Below are 21746 nucleotides of genomic sequence, written 5' to 3' on the forward strand. Positions count from 1 at the left end.
CTGCCCCAGTACCGGAGGGTCATCACGTCTCTCCAGGGATTTGGCCAGAACAAAGTATATGTTGGGGAAAGGCTCCCTCCCTGCAAAGAAAATGGAGGAATCAGCAGGCGCCTGGCTCCCAGCCATGCTAGCACCAGTCTGGCGCATGAGGGTGGGGGACACAGGAAGGAAGCATTCCTATAGTATAGGGCACTCAATTGGCATTTCCACCTACCTGAACTCTGAGCCTTTCCCCGCTTGTTCTGGACTGCCTCTCTCCTAAGGAAGATGCAAGCTCTTGCTGGAAGCCACTGTTGGGGAGAGTGTTCCTATGATTCCCAAATGTTTCAGAAGCATCATTTTCTTCATTTAGCAGTTTAGCTGCTTGATATAATCATAGCATGGCCGAGTTGGAAGGGATCCCAAGGGTCAACTAGTCAAACCCCCAGCAATGAAAAGATCCTGCCCACAGCCTCCAAACTCCAGCCTTCTGGTTACCATTGCAATTCTGCATGGTATGGAGAAAGGGGAGAGAGAAATGTGTTGCTTACACTCTCATAACACAGATATGCGATCCACACCATGCAGCCCTTTCAATAACTAAAGTCTAAAGGGCTGTCACATGGAGGATGAAGCAAACTTGTTTCCTCCTGCTCCAGAGGCCCTTAGGGTCTGAAGCAGTGACTCTCCTTCCTTGGAGATTTTTAAGCAGCGCTTGGATGGCCATCAGCCATGGATCATCTAGTTGAGATTCCGTCATTGCAGGGGGTTGGACTAGATGACCCTCGGGGTCCCTTCCAACTCTACAATTCTATGATACTATGTTTTAAAGAGCATCCAACGCGTTTTAAAGCACATGACTTCAAAGGGAGTTTGAATGCAAGGCACTTGAGGGGGGGGGGTTCTGGAGGAGGTGGTTGGGCAACTAACTATTCAGTTTAGGATCAGTAGTCTGGTCGTCATTTTTGTAATAAAGCAGCATATAAGATAAAGAGAATTTAAAGCCATAAGCTCAGATACACACATCATCCTACAATCATTTAGTGAATCATCCATACAGTCTCCTTTAGTGAGGGTGCAGTATCTAGGATCTGGACCAAACATTGATATTTTTTGCTTTTTTCTAGTTTCATAGGTTTGTTCTGGTTCTAATGATGTAATAGGGGTGGGGGCTCTTTTAATACTGGGGGCTGCCACACACTCCTTTTCTTTTTTAAAAAAATAATAATTTCCCCTCGTTTTCAAAAGCACATGCATTGTCTCTTTCTTCAGGTTCTTCAGTTACATTTGTTGTGAGACATTGGTGTTATATGCATTATAGGGTTGGGAAGATTCTCAGGGCAGTTCACAATATGAAAATACAATATGAAAAAAAAAAATTCATAATAAAACCAATAACATAAGTATAACATGATTGCAGACTCTGTGACCTTAGTCACATCTGTGTGCTGGAAGTCTAGAACCAAGGAGATCTAACTTCAAATGTGCATTAAGCTATAAAACTCAGTCACCATCTCTCCGCTTAACATTCCTCACAATTATTCTGTGAAGATAAGAGAGGAGAGGAGCCATGAATGCCGCCCTGAGCTGCTGAGAATAACGATTTATGTGGACTAATTAATAAGTCTGCAAAAGATCTGGCAACCTAACTTACACACCCAAACTCCTTCAGTATTTACTGAACTTGGGCTGTTTTATTCTTTAGTGGTTTCACAAGCTTATTCATGGTATACTAAAAGTTTCCTGATCTTTCTTTTTTTGGCAGAATTTTTAAATTTTATTTCCAAATAGAATGCTACCTGGGGAAAAAACGTAAGACTGGAAGGAAATGAACAAACATATAAAAGATGAGGCTCTTGCATCACTTCAAATATACCAGTCAATTTGCCACTAACTATACACCTAGGGGGACGCAGGTGGCGCTGTGGGTTAAAGCCTCAGCGCCTAGGACTTGCCGATCGAAAGGTCGGCGGTTCGAATCCCTGCGGCGGGGTGCGCTCCCGCTGCTCGGTCCCAGCGCCTGCCAACCTAGCAGTTTGAAAGCACCTCCGGGTGCAAGTAGATAAATAGGGACCGCTTACCAGCGGGAAGGTAAACGGCGTTTCCGTGTGCGGCTCTGGCTCGCCAGAGCAGCGATGTCACGCTGGCCACGTGACCCGGAAGTGTCTCCGGACAGCGCTGGCCCCTGGCCTCTTAAGTGAGATGGGCGCACAACCCCAGAGTCTGTCAAGACTGGCCCGTACGGGCAGGGGTACCTTTACCTTTACCTTTTATACACCTGTTTATTATTTTTCATATGTTTGGTTATTTTAAATAACATATGAAAGACAAACTAATAAAACGTGGCAACCTTGTTTCCCCTTGCAATCGGCTCTCAGAATCAACATAAAGCCTTCCAGTGCAACTCCTCAGCCAGATGGAAAGAGGGTTTCCATCCGTTTAAACATTCTCTGTATAAAAAAATTAAAGAATAAATCCAATATGAAATATATTGAGAAACATGTGGGGGTGGGGTGGGAAGGGCAAGTTAGGCAAAGATAGCACAGAGAAGGGATTTGAAAATGTACTGAAATCTACGCAGGGAAACAAAATGTCCAGAGCTAAGGTAAAGAGACCCCTGACCCCCTGGACAGTTAGGTCCAGTCGCGGATGACTCTGGGGTTGCGGCACTCATCTCACTTTACTGGCCAAGGGAGCCGGTGTACAGCTTCCGGGTCATGTGGCCAGCATGACTAAGCTGCTTCTGGCGAACCAGAGCAGCACACGGAAATACCGTTTACCTTCCCGCCGGAGTGGTACCTATTTATCTACAGTGGTACCTCGGGTTAAGTACTTAATTCATTCCGGAGGTCCGTTCTTAACCTGAAACTGTTAACCTCAAGCACCACTTTAGCTAATGGGGCCTCCTGCTGCCGCCGCGCCACTGGAGCACGATTTCTGTTCTCACCCTGAAGCAAAGTTCTTAATCCAAAGTACTATTTCTGAGTTAGCGGAGTCTGTAACCTGAAGCGTATGTAACCAGAGGTATCACTGTACTTCCACTTTGATGTGCTTTCAAACTGCTAGGTTGGCAGGAGCTGGGACCGAGCAACAGGAGCTCACCCTGTCGCAGGGATTTGAACCGCTGACCTTTTGATCCACAAGCCCTAGGCTCTGTGATTTAACCCACAGAGCCACCTCATTTAAACCATGGAACTCACTTCCACAGGAGGCGGTGATGGCCACCAATCTAGATAGCTTCAAAAGAGGGTGGCTGTGCTCTGCGTTCAAAATTGGAGGCAGCAATGCTTCTGAATAGCAGATGCTGGAAACCACAGTGGGTGGGCGTGGGGAAGAGGCCCCTTGCGGGATTCCCTACAGGTGTCTAGTTGGCCAGCGTGCCAACAGGACGCTGGACTGCATGGCTTTCCTTCTGCACTGCCCGCTCGCTGTACTCGAGGAACAGGCGTGAGGAAGCGCCCGCGAGAGACTCGCTCAGCACGTGCCGTTAAGGGGGCAGGGGGAAGCGCGTGAAGAAAACGGGCATGCGCACTCCCACACTTACCAGGGGACAGGCGTTGGCTTCCGCCCTTACGAGAGAGAGAGCGAGAGAGACGCCGAGGGGGCGGAGCCCGTCCTGGACGCGGAGGACGCTTTACGTACTGAAGCGGGGCCGGGGACTTCTGGGAAAAGGCAAGAGTTGAAAGAAAACGGTAACTTCGAACTTTCCTTCGGTGCGTCCCGAAGCGGGGGGCGGGGCGGGTAGAAAATGGCCGTTAGAAAACGGTCGTCGGGTGACGCAGCCGGCGGTGGGCGAGCCCAGTGCAGTTGTCGGGTTCACGCCAGAGACGGAGGGGACGGATAAAAAAGGGAAACAAGGCCTTGGTTTCGCCTACAGCGAACTTGCCTGTTCAGCTGTTTCCCTCGAAACTCCGGGGCCGCCCTTGGGGCCAGAGCTCTGAGTTGTTTCGCGGGGCCTTCGGGAAAGAAAGAGCTTTCTTTTGGGGCCATAGCAAGCGCGCTCACTTGGTGGGCTCGCTCGGCAACCGAGACCCGCCAGTTAAAACAAAAGAACAAAAACGAGCAAACATGAGGCGGACAGCAAAAAAAAATTCGTCCATCCTCTCCATTAGGTGAAATGAAATGTAGTCAGTGCAATAAAAGCAAGCGACAGTCAGTTTTGGCCAAGGACTTGTTGAACGCGCGCTGAGACAAAGCATTCAAGCTCAGTGTAATGCAGCTAGAACAAATAAGTTTCCATGAGTTGCATATATTCCTAATTCTGCATCAGTGCAGTTCAGAATACAACAACCATTTTGGAAGCAAAGAGACGAAGCAGACACAGAAGGAATAGCAGCCTTGCCTATCCTGTTCTTCTTCAGGGGTAGTACAACTCCCATCAGCCTGAGCCAGCGTTTAGCCAATGATCAGGGAAGATGGGAGTTGTAGCCCCAAACATCTGGAGTGCTCTCTGTTGGAGAAGGCTGCTGGTGCACCCTAAATGGACTCCTAGGGTTTGTCTTGCTGCAAAATAATTCCGTATGTTTTTATAGTTGGTTGAGGTTTAATTTCAGCCCATCACTTTACAAAATAAAGTTGACCTGTTAATGGCTTAATTTAGCTGACAGGCTACAAACCTATGCCCACTTAAACTGAGAGTAAAGGTGTAGTACTAACTCCCAGATACACTACATCTTAATTTCTCCTAAATTCTGCATGGTGGCTTCCTCCTAGTTACTGTGTTGTTGCACTGTTATAACTGAAATGGCATTCCTTTTTTTGTGTGACCCTGGTCCCTTCCTTGACTTTTTTGCTAATGCCTGGGTTTTGGCAGTCAGAAGATTCAAATACCAGCCTCAGGGAAGCACTGGAATCTCCTAACCACTGAGTTTTGGAATTAGCTATTTTGGATGGGGTGCTGTGAGATTTCCTGGCACAGTTCTCATGTATTATGTGTGGAATGGGTTCAATCACATCATCATGGTATTAATGCTGTTACCACAGGATGATTGATCTCTTTTTGCATTGTAAGTGTATCCTTGGGAATATTTAATTGGTGGTTGGCAAGAGCTTTTTTCTAGTGCTTTTACTGTGTTATTGATTTTGCTGCTGGTAGAGTATAGCATCCCAACTAGCAGCAGTGGTGTCCAAATTTTTTTCAAAGAGGGCCAGATTTGATGAAGTGAAGGGCCATGGGGGCCGACCAAAGTTAGGCCCCGAAACAGACTTTGGACGTGCCTGGTGTAAGGTACAAAGGTGGACCCTAGAGTTGTCCTGCCTTTCAGTTAAATGTTTTAAGTGTTGAAGTGAAATGAAATAACTAGCAGAGATTTTGCTTCAAGAAAAGTTTTTGTGTACTTGCTTCCATACAGCATTGAAAATGATAACTGAAATGTTCTAGTCGTATGCCGCATTATTTTATCTTGGGAGGGCTATTGGTTTATTTTTGTATGAATTCAGGGATTATATGGGATATGCATTTAAAAAATAAGTAATATGATATTTATGATTCTAGGATCATGTGGATCGCTCTCACCATGCTCTCCAGGTATTCACGACACCCCTCGTCTACTTCCTGCTCTTCATTATTCCAAACTTCCAAGAGCATATGTCAGGAAGTTGGCATAGGCAGACAGCAAATATGGAGCCTCTGGAGATGCAAGGATGGAACAAAATGCACCAGTATGGTTCCACATAACATGCTACATTCCTCCTCTGTGAGCTTCAAAATAAACAATAAACATAACCATACAAAAAACTTTCCAGTATTAGATGGAAGCATCCCTTCCCTGTATAGACACGTAGTTGAAGGCAATGCAAGAAACAGTGAGATCTGCATTCAGAGGTAACTATTTTTTTAAAAAAAATATTTCTACAGCATTAGTACCTTGATTCAACAGTTTTGAGTAAGGTTTTTAGGTTCTTGCAAACTAGCCTTACCTTAGGCCAGGATCCAAAATAATTCTCCTGGCTTCAGTTTTTTCCTTAATCGGTTTGCTGAATTCAATTATCTATAAACTTGAAGACTGTTACAAGTTATTTCTCCTGCCTCCTGAAAGGTTTAGAATGATTTCTCAACTTATATATGTACCTGCATATGTCTTGTGAAGATTTTTGTTTTCACAAGTTGGGTAGATGCTTTAGCACTTTTGGAGTAATGTTAGCTCATTTAAAAAGGCATCTAGCAAGTTGATACCATAAATGTTATCTGTGTTATATGCTTTACAAATTTTTGAAAATGTCATAAAACCTGTCCCTCATTTCATTTTGAATGCAAAGATATATATGAGTCATATCTTCCTAAGAGTTTTCAATTAATCATGATTCACAGATAAAGAGAGGAAAGTGACTCACTACTTGTACGTATTGGTCCTGAAGAAAAAAATGGCAGCAGCCCAAAGGGCTTTATTCAAAACTAGTAGTGCAAGCTGAAAGAAAACTCATGAAAATGAGTACTTTTCATTAGTTATTTTAGTTTAACTGTTTCCATTTTATCTCTCGAGAAAGCCAGAATCCAAATATCAAATTATACAGTTAATTTTTGAATGATGGCTGTCCTAGCTTTGTGGTTGGTCATAGGGCTGTTTGGGAATTTACAGTAAAATCAGCCAAGCACTTTTACTTTTGAGTATGAGACTGGTTCCAGGTAAGGACAATATTCTATTTGCTCTTTTCATTTCTTAAGAAATATAGTGTTGAAGGAGCTGCTATATTTTAAGTCTGTACTTAAATCTCTAGTCACAGTTCCATGAAGCAAATGTTTTCATGTTTTTCCAGGATCAAGGTTATGTCTATGTCATACAAGGTTTCCCCTAATTTGACATGTGAACACATGTATGTGTCCAGTTTAAATTCATATTTTTTTCTTTGTTGCTGAATTTTGAATAATACAGTCACAATATTTCCCCACAAGTATGATGGCAGTGTTGTTAATGTGTGTGTTGGATTAACTTGTTCTTAAGGTACTTTTGTCTTTGGCAACAAAAGTTGGTTTTCAGTTCCATTGAGCTTTTCATTTTGATATCAGGTATTCAGAGTTGCTTGTGAAGGTCAGTAAAGGAGGAGGAAAAAATGCAATATTGCGCCACACTCAGAAGAACAAAAAGTTGCTTGTTCGTGAACGCTTAAAGATGCTTCTTGATGATGAAAGTTTCCTTGAGCTCTCCCCTTTTGCAGGCCTTGATATGCCTTATGGTGATGTTCCTGCAGCAGGATGTCTCACTGGTAGGTTTTGTGTAAGGGATTTTTTAAAAGGTAAATTGCAATATAATAAATCTGCATGCACTTAATCAGTTCATGCTAATTGATAGTGTGGCCTGCCGCCGCCAATAAATAACAAAATCTGTGCTATGCCTGTTGGAAGATGCAATAGTGAAGACAGAATGAGAGGGAGACATTAGAGTGCCTTTTCAACAACCGGAAGCAAATGTTTGGGATCAGGTTTGGTTTGGCACATCAAATAAGGCTTTTCTAGGTGGCTATTAATGTACAGTAGACTTGTAAATCTGTTTATGGTATCCACCTTACAAGGCAAGAGTCACACATACTTTTTCTTTCATGCTTAAATGTAATGCTTTTGTTCTGCATATAGTAATGAAAGATTTCAGAGGGGCACATTATATCTGTTAACCAAATTAAAGTAGAAACTTAGGTGCTCTGGAAAAGTCAAAATGGCATGCTCATATCTGCAGTTAGCCTCTTGCCAGCTCTTTTGCCTACCTGCCCCTTGATCCAGTGCAGCAGTGACACATGATGTCAGCAGTGGAAACCAGTCCTCACTAAGCTACACAGTTGAGAGATTGATGAAGGGCTTATGAGAAAACAAAACTTAGAATTTAAGTAGTGGCCTTGAAGTTGGTAGAAAAGCTGTTCATTTGTGTTTTCCCATTGTGGTTATGTGTGTAGTACATATTAAGGTGTCATCTATCTGTGATGTGTAAAATTAACCTCAATTCTTTTGCAGCATGGACACAAGGTTTAATAAGTTAAATTGATAAATTAATCAACTAAAGTCTCAGTCAATTAATTGGTCAGGCTGTGATTTAGAAAACACTTGTTCTGAGGATGTTTTGGATTCTTGTCTGTGGAGCAGGAATGAAAAAAGTATTAAAGCTGGCCTTTAAATCTAATATCTCAAGCTGAAATATTGATAATACTGTATGTACATTTGATAGATTATCATCTGACTTTAACTGATCAGTGCAATCCATACCCAACCTTATACCAGATGTGGGGTTGGATTGAGCAGAGACACCCTTCAGCTCAGTTAACTGGTTGCCAGACATTCAAGTAGATAGAAGGCTTGCTGGTGGTATTCACACTTTCAGAGCCCAAGAGAATACAGGGGTTGGGATCCAGACCTTGAGCTGGCCCAGGGATCAGGCCCAGTTGTCCTGCCTCCCCCGCTTCCATTGCAGCCACCATGAGCAGCCGGGCTGGGAATGCAGTGGTGGCTCCTCTTTTAGCAGTGGGGAGGAATTAGGATTGCAGCCTTTATTTAATTGGTTGAAAGAATTAATTTGTTCAGGACAGAAAGAATCAATTCTGTGACAACAAACAAAGCAATAGGGAGATTCTACACTGAGCTTATAGGACAGGGGTCAACAAACTTTTTCACTAGGGGGCTGGTTCACTGTCCCTCAGACCTTGTCGGGGGCCAGACCCACCACCTCCTGAAAGCAACCCCCCCTCCCAAAAGGGCCCCCCGCCTATGCCACTCACACCACAGCTGCCGATGCTGCCTTGTCTTCGGTAGCATCAGCGTCCTCTGTCTTGTTGGGGCACAGAGCCCATGCTGCTGGCCTGGGCGGCGGAGGCAGCCTCCACGCCACTGCCGCTTCCTTCCTGCTCGGCCACTTCCTCCTGCTCGGCCGCCTCAGCGGGAAGGAAGGGGCGGTGCCCAGAGGCGTCTGCAGCTTCTGATTGGCTGAAGGAGCTTCCTGCAGCCAATCAGAAGCCATACTGCATCGCAGAAGTCAGTCTCCGTGCGAGGCCTCTGCGCTGCGCCTGTTTAGCGCGGGGACTGACTGAGCGGGTGGCAGGGTTTGCAAGGTTCACGGGCTGGATTAAGGAGCCCAGTGTGCCGTATCCGGCCCGCGGGCCTTAGTTTGACAACCTCTGTTATAGGATCTTTTGATAAACAATTAATTTTATCTGCATTTATTGAAAAATGTCACCATAGGATACCTTATCAGCTGAGTCACTTCTTAGTTCCACAACTGTTCTCATTCACTACACATGTTCAAAGTCTAGCAGCATTGTAAGTAAAAGAGGATAGCTGAAAGTTGAGCTGCATTCTTTCTGAGTTCCTTAGCATTTTAATATGCTACAAAAGACCTCTCTAGCATATTTATGTACTTAGTTGCCTTACTTTATGATCCAGTTACAAAATATTCCAAAGTGGATAATTCATACTGTTTGTAAAATGTAATAACAGTAGTCATTGTTGCAGGTATTGGAAAAATTTGTGGAGTCTGGTGTGTCTTCATGGCAAATGATGCAACTGTGAAAGGTGGGACCATTTATCCTATTTCAGTGAAGAAACAACTGAGAGCTCAAGAAATAGCAATTAAAAATAGACTTCCATCTGTTTACCTTGTGGACAGTGGGGGAGCATTCTTGCCACTTCAGGTAAAAGACATGTTCTATGAAACCATTTGATTTAATTTGCTTAAAATTATTCCCTTTGACTTGTTTTATCGTTAGCTTTCAAGTCTGTGTCCTAAAAATATTGTATATTCGAAAAATAGTCAAGGTAACAAAGTCAAAGCCAGTTTGTCATTGAACTGTCAATGAATTAACCATGTCAAAGAAAAATGAGCTACCGGTATGTATAAAATTACTGCACAGAATATACTTGGGGTTTTGGGGGGAGGAACCCAAAAAAAGAAAATACAGATTTTCAGAAAAATAATGATTCTTTCAGTATGCTAAAAAGAACATTTGAAAAAGAAAGAGGCAGAACAACTGCATAGAACATAGGCTTTGTAACTTTTGATTTTTTACTGTATTTCCTGCCTCTGTATTATTAGGCAGAGTTGTTTCCTGACCAATTCCATGGAGGCTGAGTTTTCTACAATGAGGCTGTGATGTCTGCATTGAGAATCCCTCAGGTATAATATTGGGAAGAAATCTGTGCATTAAGAATGCATTTCCCAGTAGTATATAGTTAATAAGTAAAAGAATGCATTGCTGAGCAAAGCAGTTCAGAGTGTTTTGGAAGAGTCATTCAGCAGTTTAAATTTTGCATTTGTTGCACAAGGAATAGGTCCACTATGATCAGAAATGGTAGATCATTGGCCATTACATTCATATCTTTAATATCTGACCATAGTTAGTCATTAACTTCTTGCATTAAACACCTGTCAGTACTTTCATTTCATTTGTTTCAACAGACTAGAGAAAGATAGCCAGTGGGTCACATTCTGAAACATTCCTTCTAAATTCTCTTCACATCATGAACACACTGGGTCCCTGAGTAACCTGAGCTGGTTACCCTTCCCTTTGCAACATGTCACACAGGCATGATACTACTGCCTCTTCTCACTGGTGATAACACTGGAGCATGTTCTGCCCACCTCAAAAAATATAGGTGTGGGGAGAACTTGCTGTAAAAACCCCCAACCCTGACAAGCTGTCACAAATCATAATACAGATTTTGTATCTGAGGTATGGCCTGCACATGCTTTCCTTGCTTAAGTAAGGATTATATATTATTGCTGTACAATATAAAATTAAGTCTGATATATTTGATACTGCTCTCTGAAATAAAACTCCTGACTCCTTTTTCCTGTGGCATTTTCAGTGCAATTTCTCAATATAATCACATGCTTGATAACTTTTCCTGGAAATTTACAACATAAAATTAAATATTTCCTCATCTTTGTTCTTTTTTTCTTACCCAGCTATCTTGGTGTGTCCTCTAGGTGGCAGTTGTGTGTGGTTCTTGTACTGCAGGAGGTGCTTATGTTCCTACCATGGCAGAGGAAACAGCCATTGTAGATAAAATTGGCACAATGTTTCTCGCTGGGCCCCCTTTAGTTAAAGCTGCCACAGGAGAAGATATTCATCCCGAGGCACTGGGAGGAGCCAACCTGCATGCTAAGTAGGTATAATATTTGTTCCTGAGCTCTTCATATTGATTGAATGATACCTTTAGTCCTAGTTTTTCTAGGTATAATGATCTCATTTTAAAAAAATGCCTGCAAATGTCAGAAGCATCCAGAAACAAAAAAGTGCTGCATTATTTGCACTTAGTTGGCCCATATCTATTTCTGGGTCGAAAATCACCCCTCAACATACAACATTTGTTTGTTTATATCCTGTTCTTTCAGCACCTTGCACAAGTACTGCACATTTTACATTAAAATGAGGGAGGAACAAAACCAAATAGCAAACCGTACAACCCACTTCTAGAAAAAGGAAGTGCTGGAGCTCACCAAGAACACCTCCTGTGTTCTCTTAGAATGGCAGTGGTGCCCACCTGAGAGGCGTGGGACTGAGTTTCTGTGAGTTCTGGCTGGAAAAAAGCCCTGGTACCACCGATTGTTATTTTCACAGCAAGAATCAGAATACATCACTGCACTATAGGCCTGATTGGAAAGGTGTGCTTTCACACCACACTAAAATCTCAAGAAGAAAGCCAATTTTACCTCAGAGCGGAGTGGTGGTCCACAGATGGAGAGCTGCAACCAAGAATACCTTCCTTTGCATCACTGCCCCATGCCCTATGCTTGGTAGAGGGTTTGTGAGAAGCTGCTAAGATCCTCAACACATCTGAAGCCATAGGCCAGAAAATAATGGGAGAGGTGCTCCTTCAAGTACTTGGGACCCAGTGAAATTTGAATTGGGAACAAGTGCAGTTTGTGCAGAACAAGTGTTATGTGGCACCATTCACAGCCCTGGCACCTGCATTCTGCAGTAGCAATAGTTTCTGTCTAGAGCACGTTGTGCTACTCTAAACATGAGAATTCATGAAGAAAACTAATAGCGCTCCTCCTTCGGTACAGTTAATGCAAATTGATATTACAGTCTCACCAGCTTTAATATATTTTTTGTAAGAAATTATCTTGTCTGAGGCACAATCACTTGAAAGACAGAAGATAAATATGAGGAATAATTTTTTTTCCTGTTAGTAGCAATGTTTTCTGATCATGTTTGTTGCCTTGAATTTTATCTGTTGCCAAATATTTGTAAATTATTTTTCTCAGGGTCAGTGGCTGTGTTGACCATTTTGCATCTTCAGAAAAAGAAGCATATGAATGTGTTAGAAATATTATTTCAACGCTCAATTATGAAATTCCTACAGAAGAAACTGTAGAGTATGACAGTCCCTTGTACAGTGCTGATGAGCTTCTGGGGCTTGCACCACAAGATTATAGCTACACTCTACATATAAAATTGGTAAGGAAAATGTTTGTTGCAATCTGAAGTTAGGCTACTTGATATAAATCCCATTGATGTTAATAGGCTTAAAAAATAAACAGTGTGACAGTATAGTTAACTGGTTGAACTACAAATCCTGTGGCTCAGTTTTCTTGGATCATTTATGTAAACTGGTGAAAACAAAAAAATCCTGTAAGCACTTTAAGGACTAACAAATTTATTATCGGCTAAGCTTTTGAGAGAATCTACTTCATTACATGAAGTGTGATCCTCAGTTGGCAGCACTGTTCATGCATCTGATGAAGTGGATCTTAGTTCATGAAAGCTTACGTTATAATACCTTTGTTAGTCTTTAAGGTGCTTGCAAGACTTTTTGTTGTTCACAGCCAACAAACACAGCTACTTCTCTGAAAGTTGTCCATTTCTGTTTGCTTTTAGAAGTACTTCCAGAGATGATACTGTGTTGAGATGCTGAGTTGAAAAGGTGGATCAAGGGTTAATTTGAGTATTTCAAATGGTCTACTCCTTTATGTGTGCATAGTCGAGGCCATGGTTTGTAGTTGGTTGTTATTTCTCATAAAACTCAGGAAGAGATGTGAGAAGTATTCACCATATTCTTCATGAATCAAAAAGCCTTATTAGTCTGAGTATTTACTTCTACTTAGTTTTTATTAGCAGTAAGACTGTCCTACTCTTTCCCTCCTCCAGCTTAATGGAGATGCCTGATCACAGGATGTACTTCATTCCAGATTTAGGGTGCTACTGCCAAGAATACCTTGCTCTGGATGCCAGTTAACAGGATCTCTCTTGATATAAGAACAAGTAATAGGACCTGCCCAGCAGATCTCAGGTCATGGACAAGATAGTATTGAGAGAGGTGTTTTTTCAGGTATTCATGCCCCAAGCTATTTATGACTTTATATGCCATATTGATGATGGCATACAAAGCCATATTGATGATGGCATACAAAGCCATAAATAGCTCGGGGCATAAACTGGGCTGAGAGACAACTAGACAGGCAACGCAACTGCATTGTAAGCAGTGTTGTATGCTCCTGAGTTGTCATATTTGTCAGTTTCCGTGCTGCAACATTTTGCTGTAGTCTCTGAACCATCTTCCAAGGGTAGCCCTACTACTGTAATGGTAGTCAACCTGGGAAGTTACTACAGCCTGGATTACTGTGATCAGGCTAGCTCCATTAGGCTGTAGCTGTTGAACCCACTAGAATAATAGAATCGTAGAGTTGGAAGGGACCATGAGGGTCATCTAGTCTAACCCCCTGCAATGCTCTTTTGCTCAACGTGGTGCTCAAACCTATGACCCTGAGATTAAGAGTCTTATGCTCTACCAATACCTACTTAAATCATAAAATTTTAGCTTTGGATGTACAGTCGGTATCTAAACAAGTAAAACAACTTTGAATGTTAAAGTTTACAATTTTGTGATGTAACATAGAGTAGTACCTGACTCAATCATACTTGAAGTAGACTCATTGAAATCATTGGATTTAATTTCAGTGTGTCTACTCTTAGTATGACTTAGTCAGATATCATCCATTATCTTAGAATATTGAGCCATAATTGGAGACAGAAGACATGAATTTTTCCCCCAGCAAGCTATCTACTATTGATTTTTCATTTCTCTTGACAATATTTTATAGATCCTGAGTCGGATGATAGATGGCAGCAGGTTCCAGGAATTCAAAGCTAATTATGGAACTACCTTAGTAGCAGGATTTGCCTACGTAGAAGGGTAAGGGAGAAATTTAAACCAGCGGGCCACATTATTGCAACACTTTTTAATGATTAGTTGTTCAAGCAAATGGTAATTTGATCCCTGTTAGAGTCACTTGAAATTGCAGAATTGAGCTTAGATTTGTTACAGGGATAGAAATGTAGCTATGCTATATTATGGCTCCCAGGTTGTTTGGATCACTTATGCAATTGTTTCTACAATGTTACTCTTTTTTGGAAGCCAAGGTGTATAACTGGATTTAAATTTTGTTGGATTCATTGTATTCCAAGTGCTTAGTGCTTACATTTTGGGGTTTTAAATTAATATAGTCTGTACTTAGCCACCTGACTAGACAATCAGCATTGCTGATCAATAGTAAATTGCACCTGTTGTGTTTTTTTTTAAAATCCATTGTATGTGTTTATAGAATTCTTTACAACTGCAGTTCTATACCCACATCTGTGAATAAGCCCAGTTGAATTTAGTGGGACTTACTTCTGTGTAGAATCCATATGATTCTATTGTTGGTAATTCTTCTTTTTAAGATTTATCTCTGCTAAATATTTTCATATTTCAACTTAAAAAGCATGCAGACGAAATTTCATTTTGGCATTTCAGAGCTCAGAAGAATTATCAGTATCACACTACTAACAAACCACCAGCAATTAAGTTCAGCCAAAGACCTGATTACATTAAGCAAATTAGCAATTTATTTAATAAACATAGCAATGGCTAGCTTTGGGCCAAGACATATACCGACATCTGAAACACAATGATCAGCTCTAAAAGATACTGATCAGACCTAATTTAATATAATCTAGTTGATGAGTTTTTTCTAGGATCTTTCCAGAATAGTTGTCTTGCACAAATAATTTACAATTGCCTTCTTGCATGAGATCTAATCCTTCTCTCATGTAGAACTTTGATGTGTGGGGAACTTGCATTCCCAACAAACATCAATTTGCTGTTGCTAGAGAAATGTGAGTTCTCAGCTATCATCACCACTCACTAACACCTCGTATACAGTCATACCTCGGGCTGAATGTGCTTCGGGATAAGCATGTTCGAGTTGCGCTCCGCGGCAACCCAGAAGTAACGGAGTGCATTACTTCCGGGTTTCGCCGCTTGCGCATGCGCAGACGCTCAAAATGACGTCGCGCGCATGCGCAGAAGCGCCAAAACGTGACCCGCGCAGACGCGCGGACACGGGTTACGTTTGCTTCTAGATGCGAACGGGGCTCCGGAATGGATCCCGTTCGCATCCAGAGGTACCACTGTATGTGCATGTGTGTGCTGGGCACCTGCTAACTAGAGTCCAGCCGCAAAAGCCTCCCCTCACCATTTGTCCGTTTTAAAAAATCAAAATTTTAAGGTGGTATGGTTTGTGTATCCAGTGGGAATAGTTACATAAAACATTTCAAACTATTTGATGAAGGGGAAGCACTGGCAAGTCTACCCAAGTCCCTCCATAGCAATGCAACATATACAACGTCTTCAAAACAAAATGTCAGTACGTTGAACAGGCTTTCCCCCAACGTGCAGCTCTCCTTGCAGCAGGCCATTGTTCTTATCCATTCTCCTTCTCTGTCCAGTGAGAACTCAATGCCATCCTGTTAGCCTTCCTTGGGCAAGTGCTACACTGTATTTAATATTTTGAAGTAATGGCTTCTTGTGCAGAAAATCCATTTCTGCACATAGCTGCTTAAGTCAAGTCTAGGATCCAGAAGCTAGTAAGTGCTTGTGGTGCAGCGTGAAAGAGCCTGATGAACTGCCACCTTCTGGGTTGTCAGTTGAATGGTTAAGCAGGCCTTATTCTCTGGGGCTGATAATAAGACTGCTTTCACTGACTCTAAGATCACTCAAAACTCTAAAAAGCTCAAATAAATATTTAAAGTCCGTTTTGTAAGTGAAAGAGAAGCCTCTTGTGGCCTAACCTTTTCCATTAATGTTAAGCTTGTCTCTAAGTAGCTCTAGAAAGTGAATTATTTTGGTAGGATTAATAAAGCATGCTGCAGACTCAAACTCGTTGATTTCCTCTGAGATGAAAATATGATAGTTGAGATGGTTTGTCTTTTCATCATAATGGAAAATTACACCACAGAGAATATGAACTGTATTTTGCTTCCTGCTGTAAGCAGACTTGAGAACATTAACAAATAAGTTCCATATTAACTACTTATGCAGGATCATTTGTTTATAAAAATGTATGCTTTTGTCACTAAAAGTACAAATTTGCATGACTAATTTGAGCTTTTTCAGCCTTGAATGTCCATAACAAGTACATAATAAGTAACCCATTAGATTGTTGCTTCATACTTTGGCACTGGAACCATGTTTGTCCATACATTCTAAGCTAGCCTACAATCTTGTGTGGACTACAACTGCCATCATTCCCAGCCATCATGGCCAATAGTGAACATGCCTTCCCCTTGCATAAGGGGCTGCCTAGATCCCCCCTAATAATTTATGACAGATCTCTTGCACAAACATTCCCGCTTTTGAGAGTAAGGTAATTTAGACAAGAATTTAGATAAGTAATGTTTCATGCCTGCACTTCGCCCAAACCATATTCTTTTAAATGACTTGTAGCAGCAGATTATTTATTGTAAACATTTCTAAGTATCTTGGGAGTTTTGAAGCAAAAGTAATGCAAATTTGTTGCCTATTTAAGGTGATATTATAAAGTTATAGTACTAAACACATGGAGGGTACTTACTGTGTTGATTTCAATGTTTCTACTACCCTTGTACTATAAAAAGTGTTTTATGTTTTTGTTAGACAGCTAGTTGGAATAGTAGCTAACAACGGTGAGCTGACTCAGGAAGCTTCTCTGAAGGGTTCCCACTTCATACAGCTTTGTAGCCAACGAAACATTCCAATCCTTTTTGTCCTGAATACAGCTCCATGTGCAGCAGAGCCAACCAGTCTCACACAGGTAAAGCAGCTAGTACAGATCACAGTCAAATGGCTCTGAATTAGGGTGTCACGCTTTCAGTTTCAAATGGAAAAAAGTTTTCTCACTGGAAAAGTTTGCCCACTTCCATTCTTCCCTGCAATAACAGATTCCTCTGCATCCAACAGGGAACGGGTTCTCTGAATGTAAAAAGTTTGAAAAATGATTGAGGGGAAATCTCTCCACTTGGTATTTCCCAGGTTTAAGGTAGCTTGTGGGACGCGGGTGGCTGTGGTCTAAACCACCGAGCATAGGGCTTGCTGATGAGAAGGTCGGTGGTTCGAATCCCCGCAATGGGGTGAGCTCTCATTGCTCGGTCCCTGCTCCTGCCAACATAGCAGTTCGAAAGCACGTCAAAGTCCAAGTAGATAAATAGGTACCGCTCCAGCGGGAAGGTAAACGCCGTTTCCGTGCGCTGCTCTGGTTTCGCCAGAAGCGGCTTAGTCATGCTGGCCCCATGACCTGAAAAACTGCGGACAACGTCGGCTCCCTGAGCCAGTAAAGCGAAATGAGCGCTGCAACCCCAGAGTCATTCGCAACTGAACTGTCAGGGGTCCTTTACCTTTTTTTTAAGGTAGCTTGTCAGCCAAATTAGGAGCCCAACAAGTTAACATCTGGACACTGCATAAGAAGTGCTGTTGTATACCTAGAAACTGTAATTTCCTTATAATGCAAGCTTCTTTGTTGGAAATTCAGTAGTAATGATTACAATTAACTAAATTCTTGCTATGTGAAAAAAATCAGAACTAGTAGATTTCACCATATACAATGAAAAATAATGTTCCCTACAGAGCTCAATGTTTCCAAGTTGTATACTTTGTTTTTGTGCCTGGAAAATGATGGACTGGCAGTTTTTGAAACTCCTGTTTCCTTTTAGTCTGCATGTGCATAGATAGAGAGCTTTGGTCTCTGTTTTGAAGAGGAACAGACTAGAACAATGAATTTCTAGTGCTGAATCCTGCATTAATTACTACCATCTTCTTTCCCCCCCTTTTACTGTTGGTAGGCAAATTAGTCACTTAAATATTTGTATAAAAGATTTGCAAATCCTTTACATGTTGAGACCAGGAATAAAGGGAACATGTGCATGTAAAAAGTAAAATAAATAACTCTCACCATTCTTTCATTTTAATTCAGGCAGAGGATCACACTAATAGGCTGAAAGCACAAGCATCCATGATGGCTGCAGTTGCTTGTGCTGCTGTTCCCAAGATAACCCTTGTGATTGGTGGCTGCTATGGAAATGAAAGCTATGCTATGGTAGGTTTTTGAACGTAGGATCAGCTTCTCTTTCCTCACCCACATGCTCCTGTCCTAGCTAGTTTCTTAGGGTAAAATTCAGCATGGTGCTAAGTCTTTTGTTCCATCAGTGCAAAGATTTCTCCTTGCACAATGGGGCAGATGTTCTTCCCCCTCCTGACCCTACATCCCCCCCAATACTTGGATTTTTACTTACCCAAGGAATAGATTTGTGATGTCATCACGTGGTCACTGGGTTGGGACAGATCTGTTCTAGGTGTTCCCCCAACCCTCTGAAGGGAAGGTTGTGGTGGTGGGAAGAAATGGAAAATGTCCCCTTGTGTAAGCATAAATCCTTGTGTTTACAAGACATGGTAGTTGAATACCACACTTGAAACTTGATATAACTAAGAATCTCTAGCATGTAGTGAGGAAAATACAGAATTATTGTTGACACAAGTAGACATGGCTCCAAAGGATCAGACTGTACTGAAACCAGAAACTGGTGTTTTAAATTAGATGGACACTATATTTCACAGTTCTTTAATGCCTTCTTAATATGCTTCCCTTGAGTCAATGCTTTGTTCAAGCTGGCTTAAATGGTGAGTTTTCATTTCTGAATTTCTCTGGTCTTGTGTTGTCTGTCTTTAGTGTGGAAGATCATTTGATCCAAACTTCCTGTTCCTCTGGCCTAATGCAAGAATAGGCCTTGTGGATTCAAGACATTGCCACACGCTCTCATTTATTTGGGATGCTGATCAACAAGGAGCAGAAGTAGACTTAAAACTATTAAAGGAAAAGTAGGTGCATTCAACAAAAACCTCAGTGTTGTGATTAAATTAATGGTATTGATGTTTCTCTTTGGATTTCAGGGTGCTGCTTCTAATTTTTTTAATAGCTAAAAGAATTATAAATTTTTGAAGTTACTTGTTTTCTATACTAGCGATTATTTTACTTTTTGAAGCAGACCGTTGTCTTTTCAGTTTGGGGGTATTAAAAATGTGCTATATTGTCTTAGTATTCCCCAAAGTACAAAATATCTGTACAAGTGCAGATGAAAATAGAATTTTTTCTTTTGTCTTTTAAGACTAGAGGAAGAAAGCAGTGCATACTACTCTTCTGCCAGACTCTGGGATGATGGTGTAATCTTACCGCAGAGTTCAAGGAAGGTAAGCTTCTTTCTCTAAGTGTATGTCTCTATAAGATGTTCAATATCTCTTCCTTCCCAAGCCTACTTGTTAAAAAATACTGGTTTCTATTTTTCCTGTTAAAATAGTATATGGAGGGGAGGGGAAGAAGGCACGTTTCCTTCCCCTGCCTTCCTCCTGGCTGTATGCTTGTTTGTTTATTTGTTTGTTACCCCCCCCCCCGGTTAAAAACCCTTTTTTAAAAACAAAAACAAAAACTAATTGAACATTAGTGTGACTTCTGAATTATTTTGGACCAGTTGTGAAGCAGGTTGGCCTGATGGAAGCCTTTTAGATTAGAGCCACAGGGCAGATCAAGGGTAAGGGCGCTTTAGACAGCCCTAGTGATTAGTAAGGGAATTGGTAGGGCAGACATAATTGAAGGTAAAGGTAAAGGGACCCCTGGGCTTAGGTCCAGTCATGACCGACTCTGGGGTTGCGGTGCTCATCTCACTTTATTGGCCGAGGGAGCCGGCGTACAGCTTCCGGGTCATGTGGCCAGCATGACTAAGCCGCTTCTGGTGAACCAGAGCAGCGCACGGAAACGCCGTTTACCTTCCCGCCAGAGTGGTACCTATTTATCTACTTGCACTTTGACATGCTTTCGAGCTGCTAGGTTGGCAGGAGCAGGGACCGAGCAACGGGAGCTCACCCCGTTGCGGGGATTCGAACCGCCGACCTTCTGATCGGCAAGTCCTAGGCTCTGTGGTTTAACCCACAGTGCCACCCGCGTCCCTAGACATAATTGAAACAGAACAGTTATTGGTAGCATACTTTAGGGATGTAATTCTCCCTGAAATAATGGGTAGATAATTTTTTTTCTCTTAATTTACTGCAGCAATAAATTGACACAACACATTCACCTCTTGTTTATCTGCTTCCACCTATATTCCTTTGCTTGCCTTTCCTACAGTTTCTGCTTTACATATTTTTTCATGATAATTGCTTTTAGCATCTTCTCCTTTATCCTTAAGAGTGACCTTCTGATACGTTTTATTCAGCTTCTACAGTAATTGTCAGTTGCATTTGTCTTGTGAAGCACTTTAGAATATTCCAAATACATTAATTGTTGTTGTTGTATTTGTTGTGTGATTCTTTTGGCAGGTTATTGCACAATGCTTAAGAATTATGAAACAGCAGAAATACCAGATCATGTCCCCGCAACAGTCTCCTCTTCCTGTCATAAGAATGTAAGCAGGAAAGCCTGCTGGTAAAAAAATGAATTTGAACATCTGGCTCCCTGGATGTTAAATAGAAACAATTAGTATTTTGATATTGTCATCATGATTTCTTAGTATGAAAATGTTTGATTTCTATATATGTTTATATATCAGTCTTCAATCATGCTTCTATTACTGTCCACACCCAATGATAGGATACTTTAAATTGATGTCTTTTGTGCTGAATATAACCAAACAAGTATTATGGAAATCATTTATTAGCTGATATACCAAGGTTTAAGGTGTGTCAAGTTAATAATTTAAAACAAAACTCAATTAATACAGAAAACAGATTTAACAGCACCAGAAACACCAGAATATACTAACCAACCAAGCCAAAAGCTACCGTTTTACTGTTTTGTTTTTAATTATTTACTTGTTTTTATCCTGTATTCTGTCAGCCACCCTGAGATCCTATGAGGAAGGCTAGTGTATAAACCTAATAAATTAAATAATTCTTTGCCACCACTTCCAAAAAAACAAACAAAAATGAAGGGGAGCCAACTGATGTAAGCACCTTATTTTTATCTCTGGCAGTTTTTACCTCCCACAGAGTTGGCCCCTGAAATTTGACTATATTAGGTGGTTGAAGCTGCAGGACGGTGCACAGAGGTGTGTCTTCTAAGTTATGAGGTTCTGATTGTAAAGAGCTTTTCATGAACATTCACAATTTTAATGCAGTTTTTACCTCTGTCTTGAAGACTCTTCAGGTTGGTGCGATAAAGACTTTTGGATTAATTCTTTCTGGATGTAAGACCATGAATGTGTCATTTTTCCTCAGAAGTGGGGAAAAAGCTAAGAGATTTATTGTAATTATTTTTTTAACTTGTTCATAATTGTTAAAAAAGTATTAGAATTCAAGACTATATTAAAGAATGCATTCTCACTTTGTTTCTGAAAATATATTTGCTCATTGACTAACAGTTACAAAATCTGTCCATAATTAAGTTGTGTGTGTGTGTGAAATTGACTTGAGTCTCTTTACCCCCACATGGGTAAAGGATGTAGGTACACAATCATCCATTTGCTTTCAAAGTTTGTGTGTCAGGCTACCGACTCATGAAAGACTA

At 41.3% G+C, this 21746-nt stretch overlaps 1 protein-coding gene and 1 long non-coding RNA gene across 2 annotated transcripts; one reads left to right on the forward strand and one right to left on the reverse strand.

Moving 5' to 3' along the window:
- Positions 1–1668: 1668 nt before the first annotated feature.
- Positions 1669–3623, reverse strand: LOC307219117. Its single transcript, XR_013840304.1, has 3 exons — positions 3524–3623; positions 2258–2429; positions 1669–1881 (listed from the first exon to the last, which is right to left on the reverse strand). It is a non-coding gene; the product is annotated as an uncharacterized lncRNA (long non-coding RNA).
- Positions 3624–3719: 96 nt separating this feature from the next.
- Positions 3720–21567, forward strand: LOC307219100 (methylcrotonoyl-CoA carboxylase beta chain, mitochondrial-like). The gene is given in 14 exon segments (XM_079982037.1): positions 3720–4091; positions 5474–5803; positions 6986–7182; positions 9410–9588; positions 9990–10022; positions 10026–10070; positions 10884–11062; positions 12168–12360; positions 14004–14095; positions 16856–17012; positions 18168–18290; positions 18921–19069; positions 19357–19438; positions 20561–21567. Coding segments are annotated over 14 exon segments (1893 nt in total). The 5' UTR covers positions 3720–4047; the 3' UTR covers positions 20651–21567.
- Positions 21568–21746: the final 179 nt, after the last annotated feature.

Source organism: Podarcis cretensis (assembly GCF_951804945.1).
Source record: "Podarcis cretensis genome assembly, chromosome: 6".
NCBI lineage: Eukaryota > Metazoa > Chordata > Lepidosauria > Squamata > Lacertidae > Podarcis > Podarcis cretensis.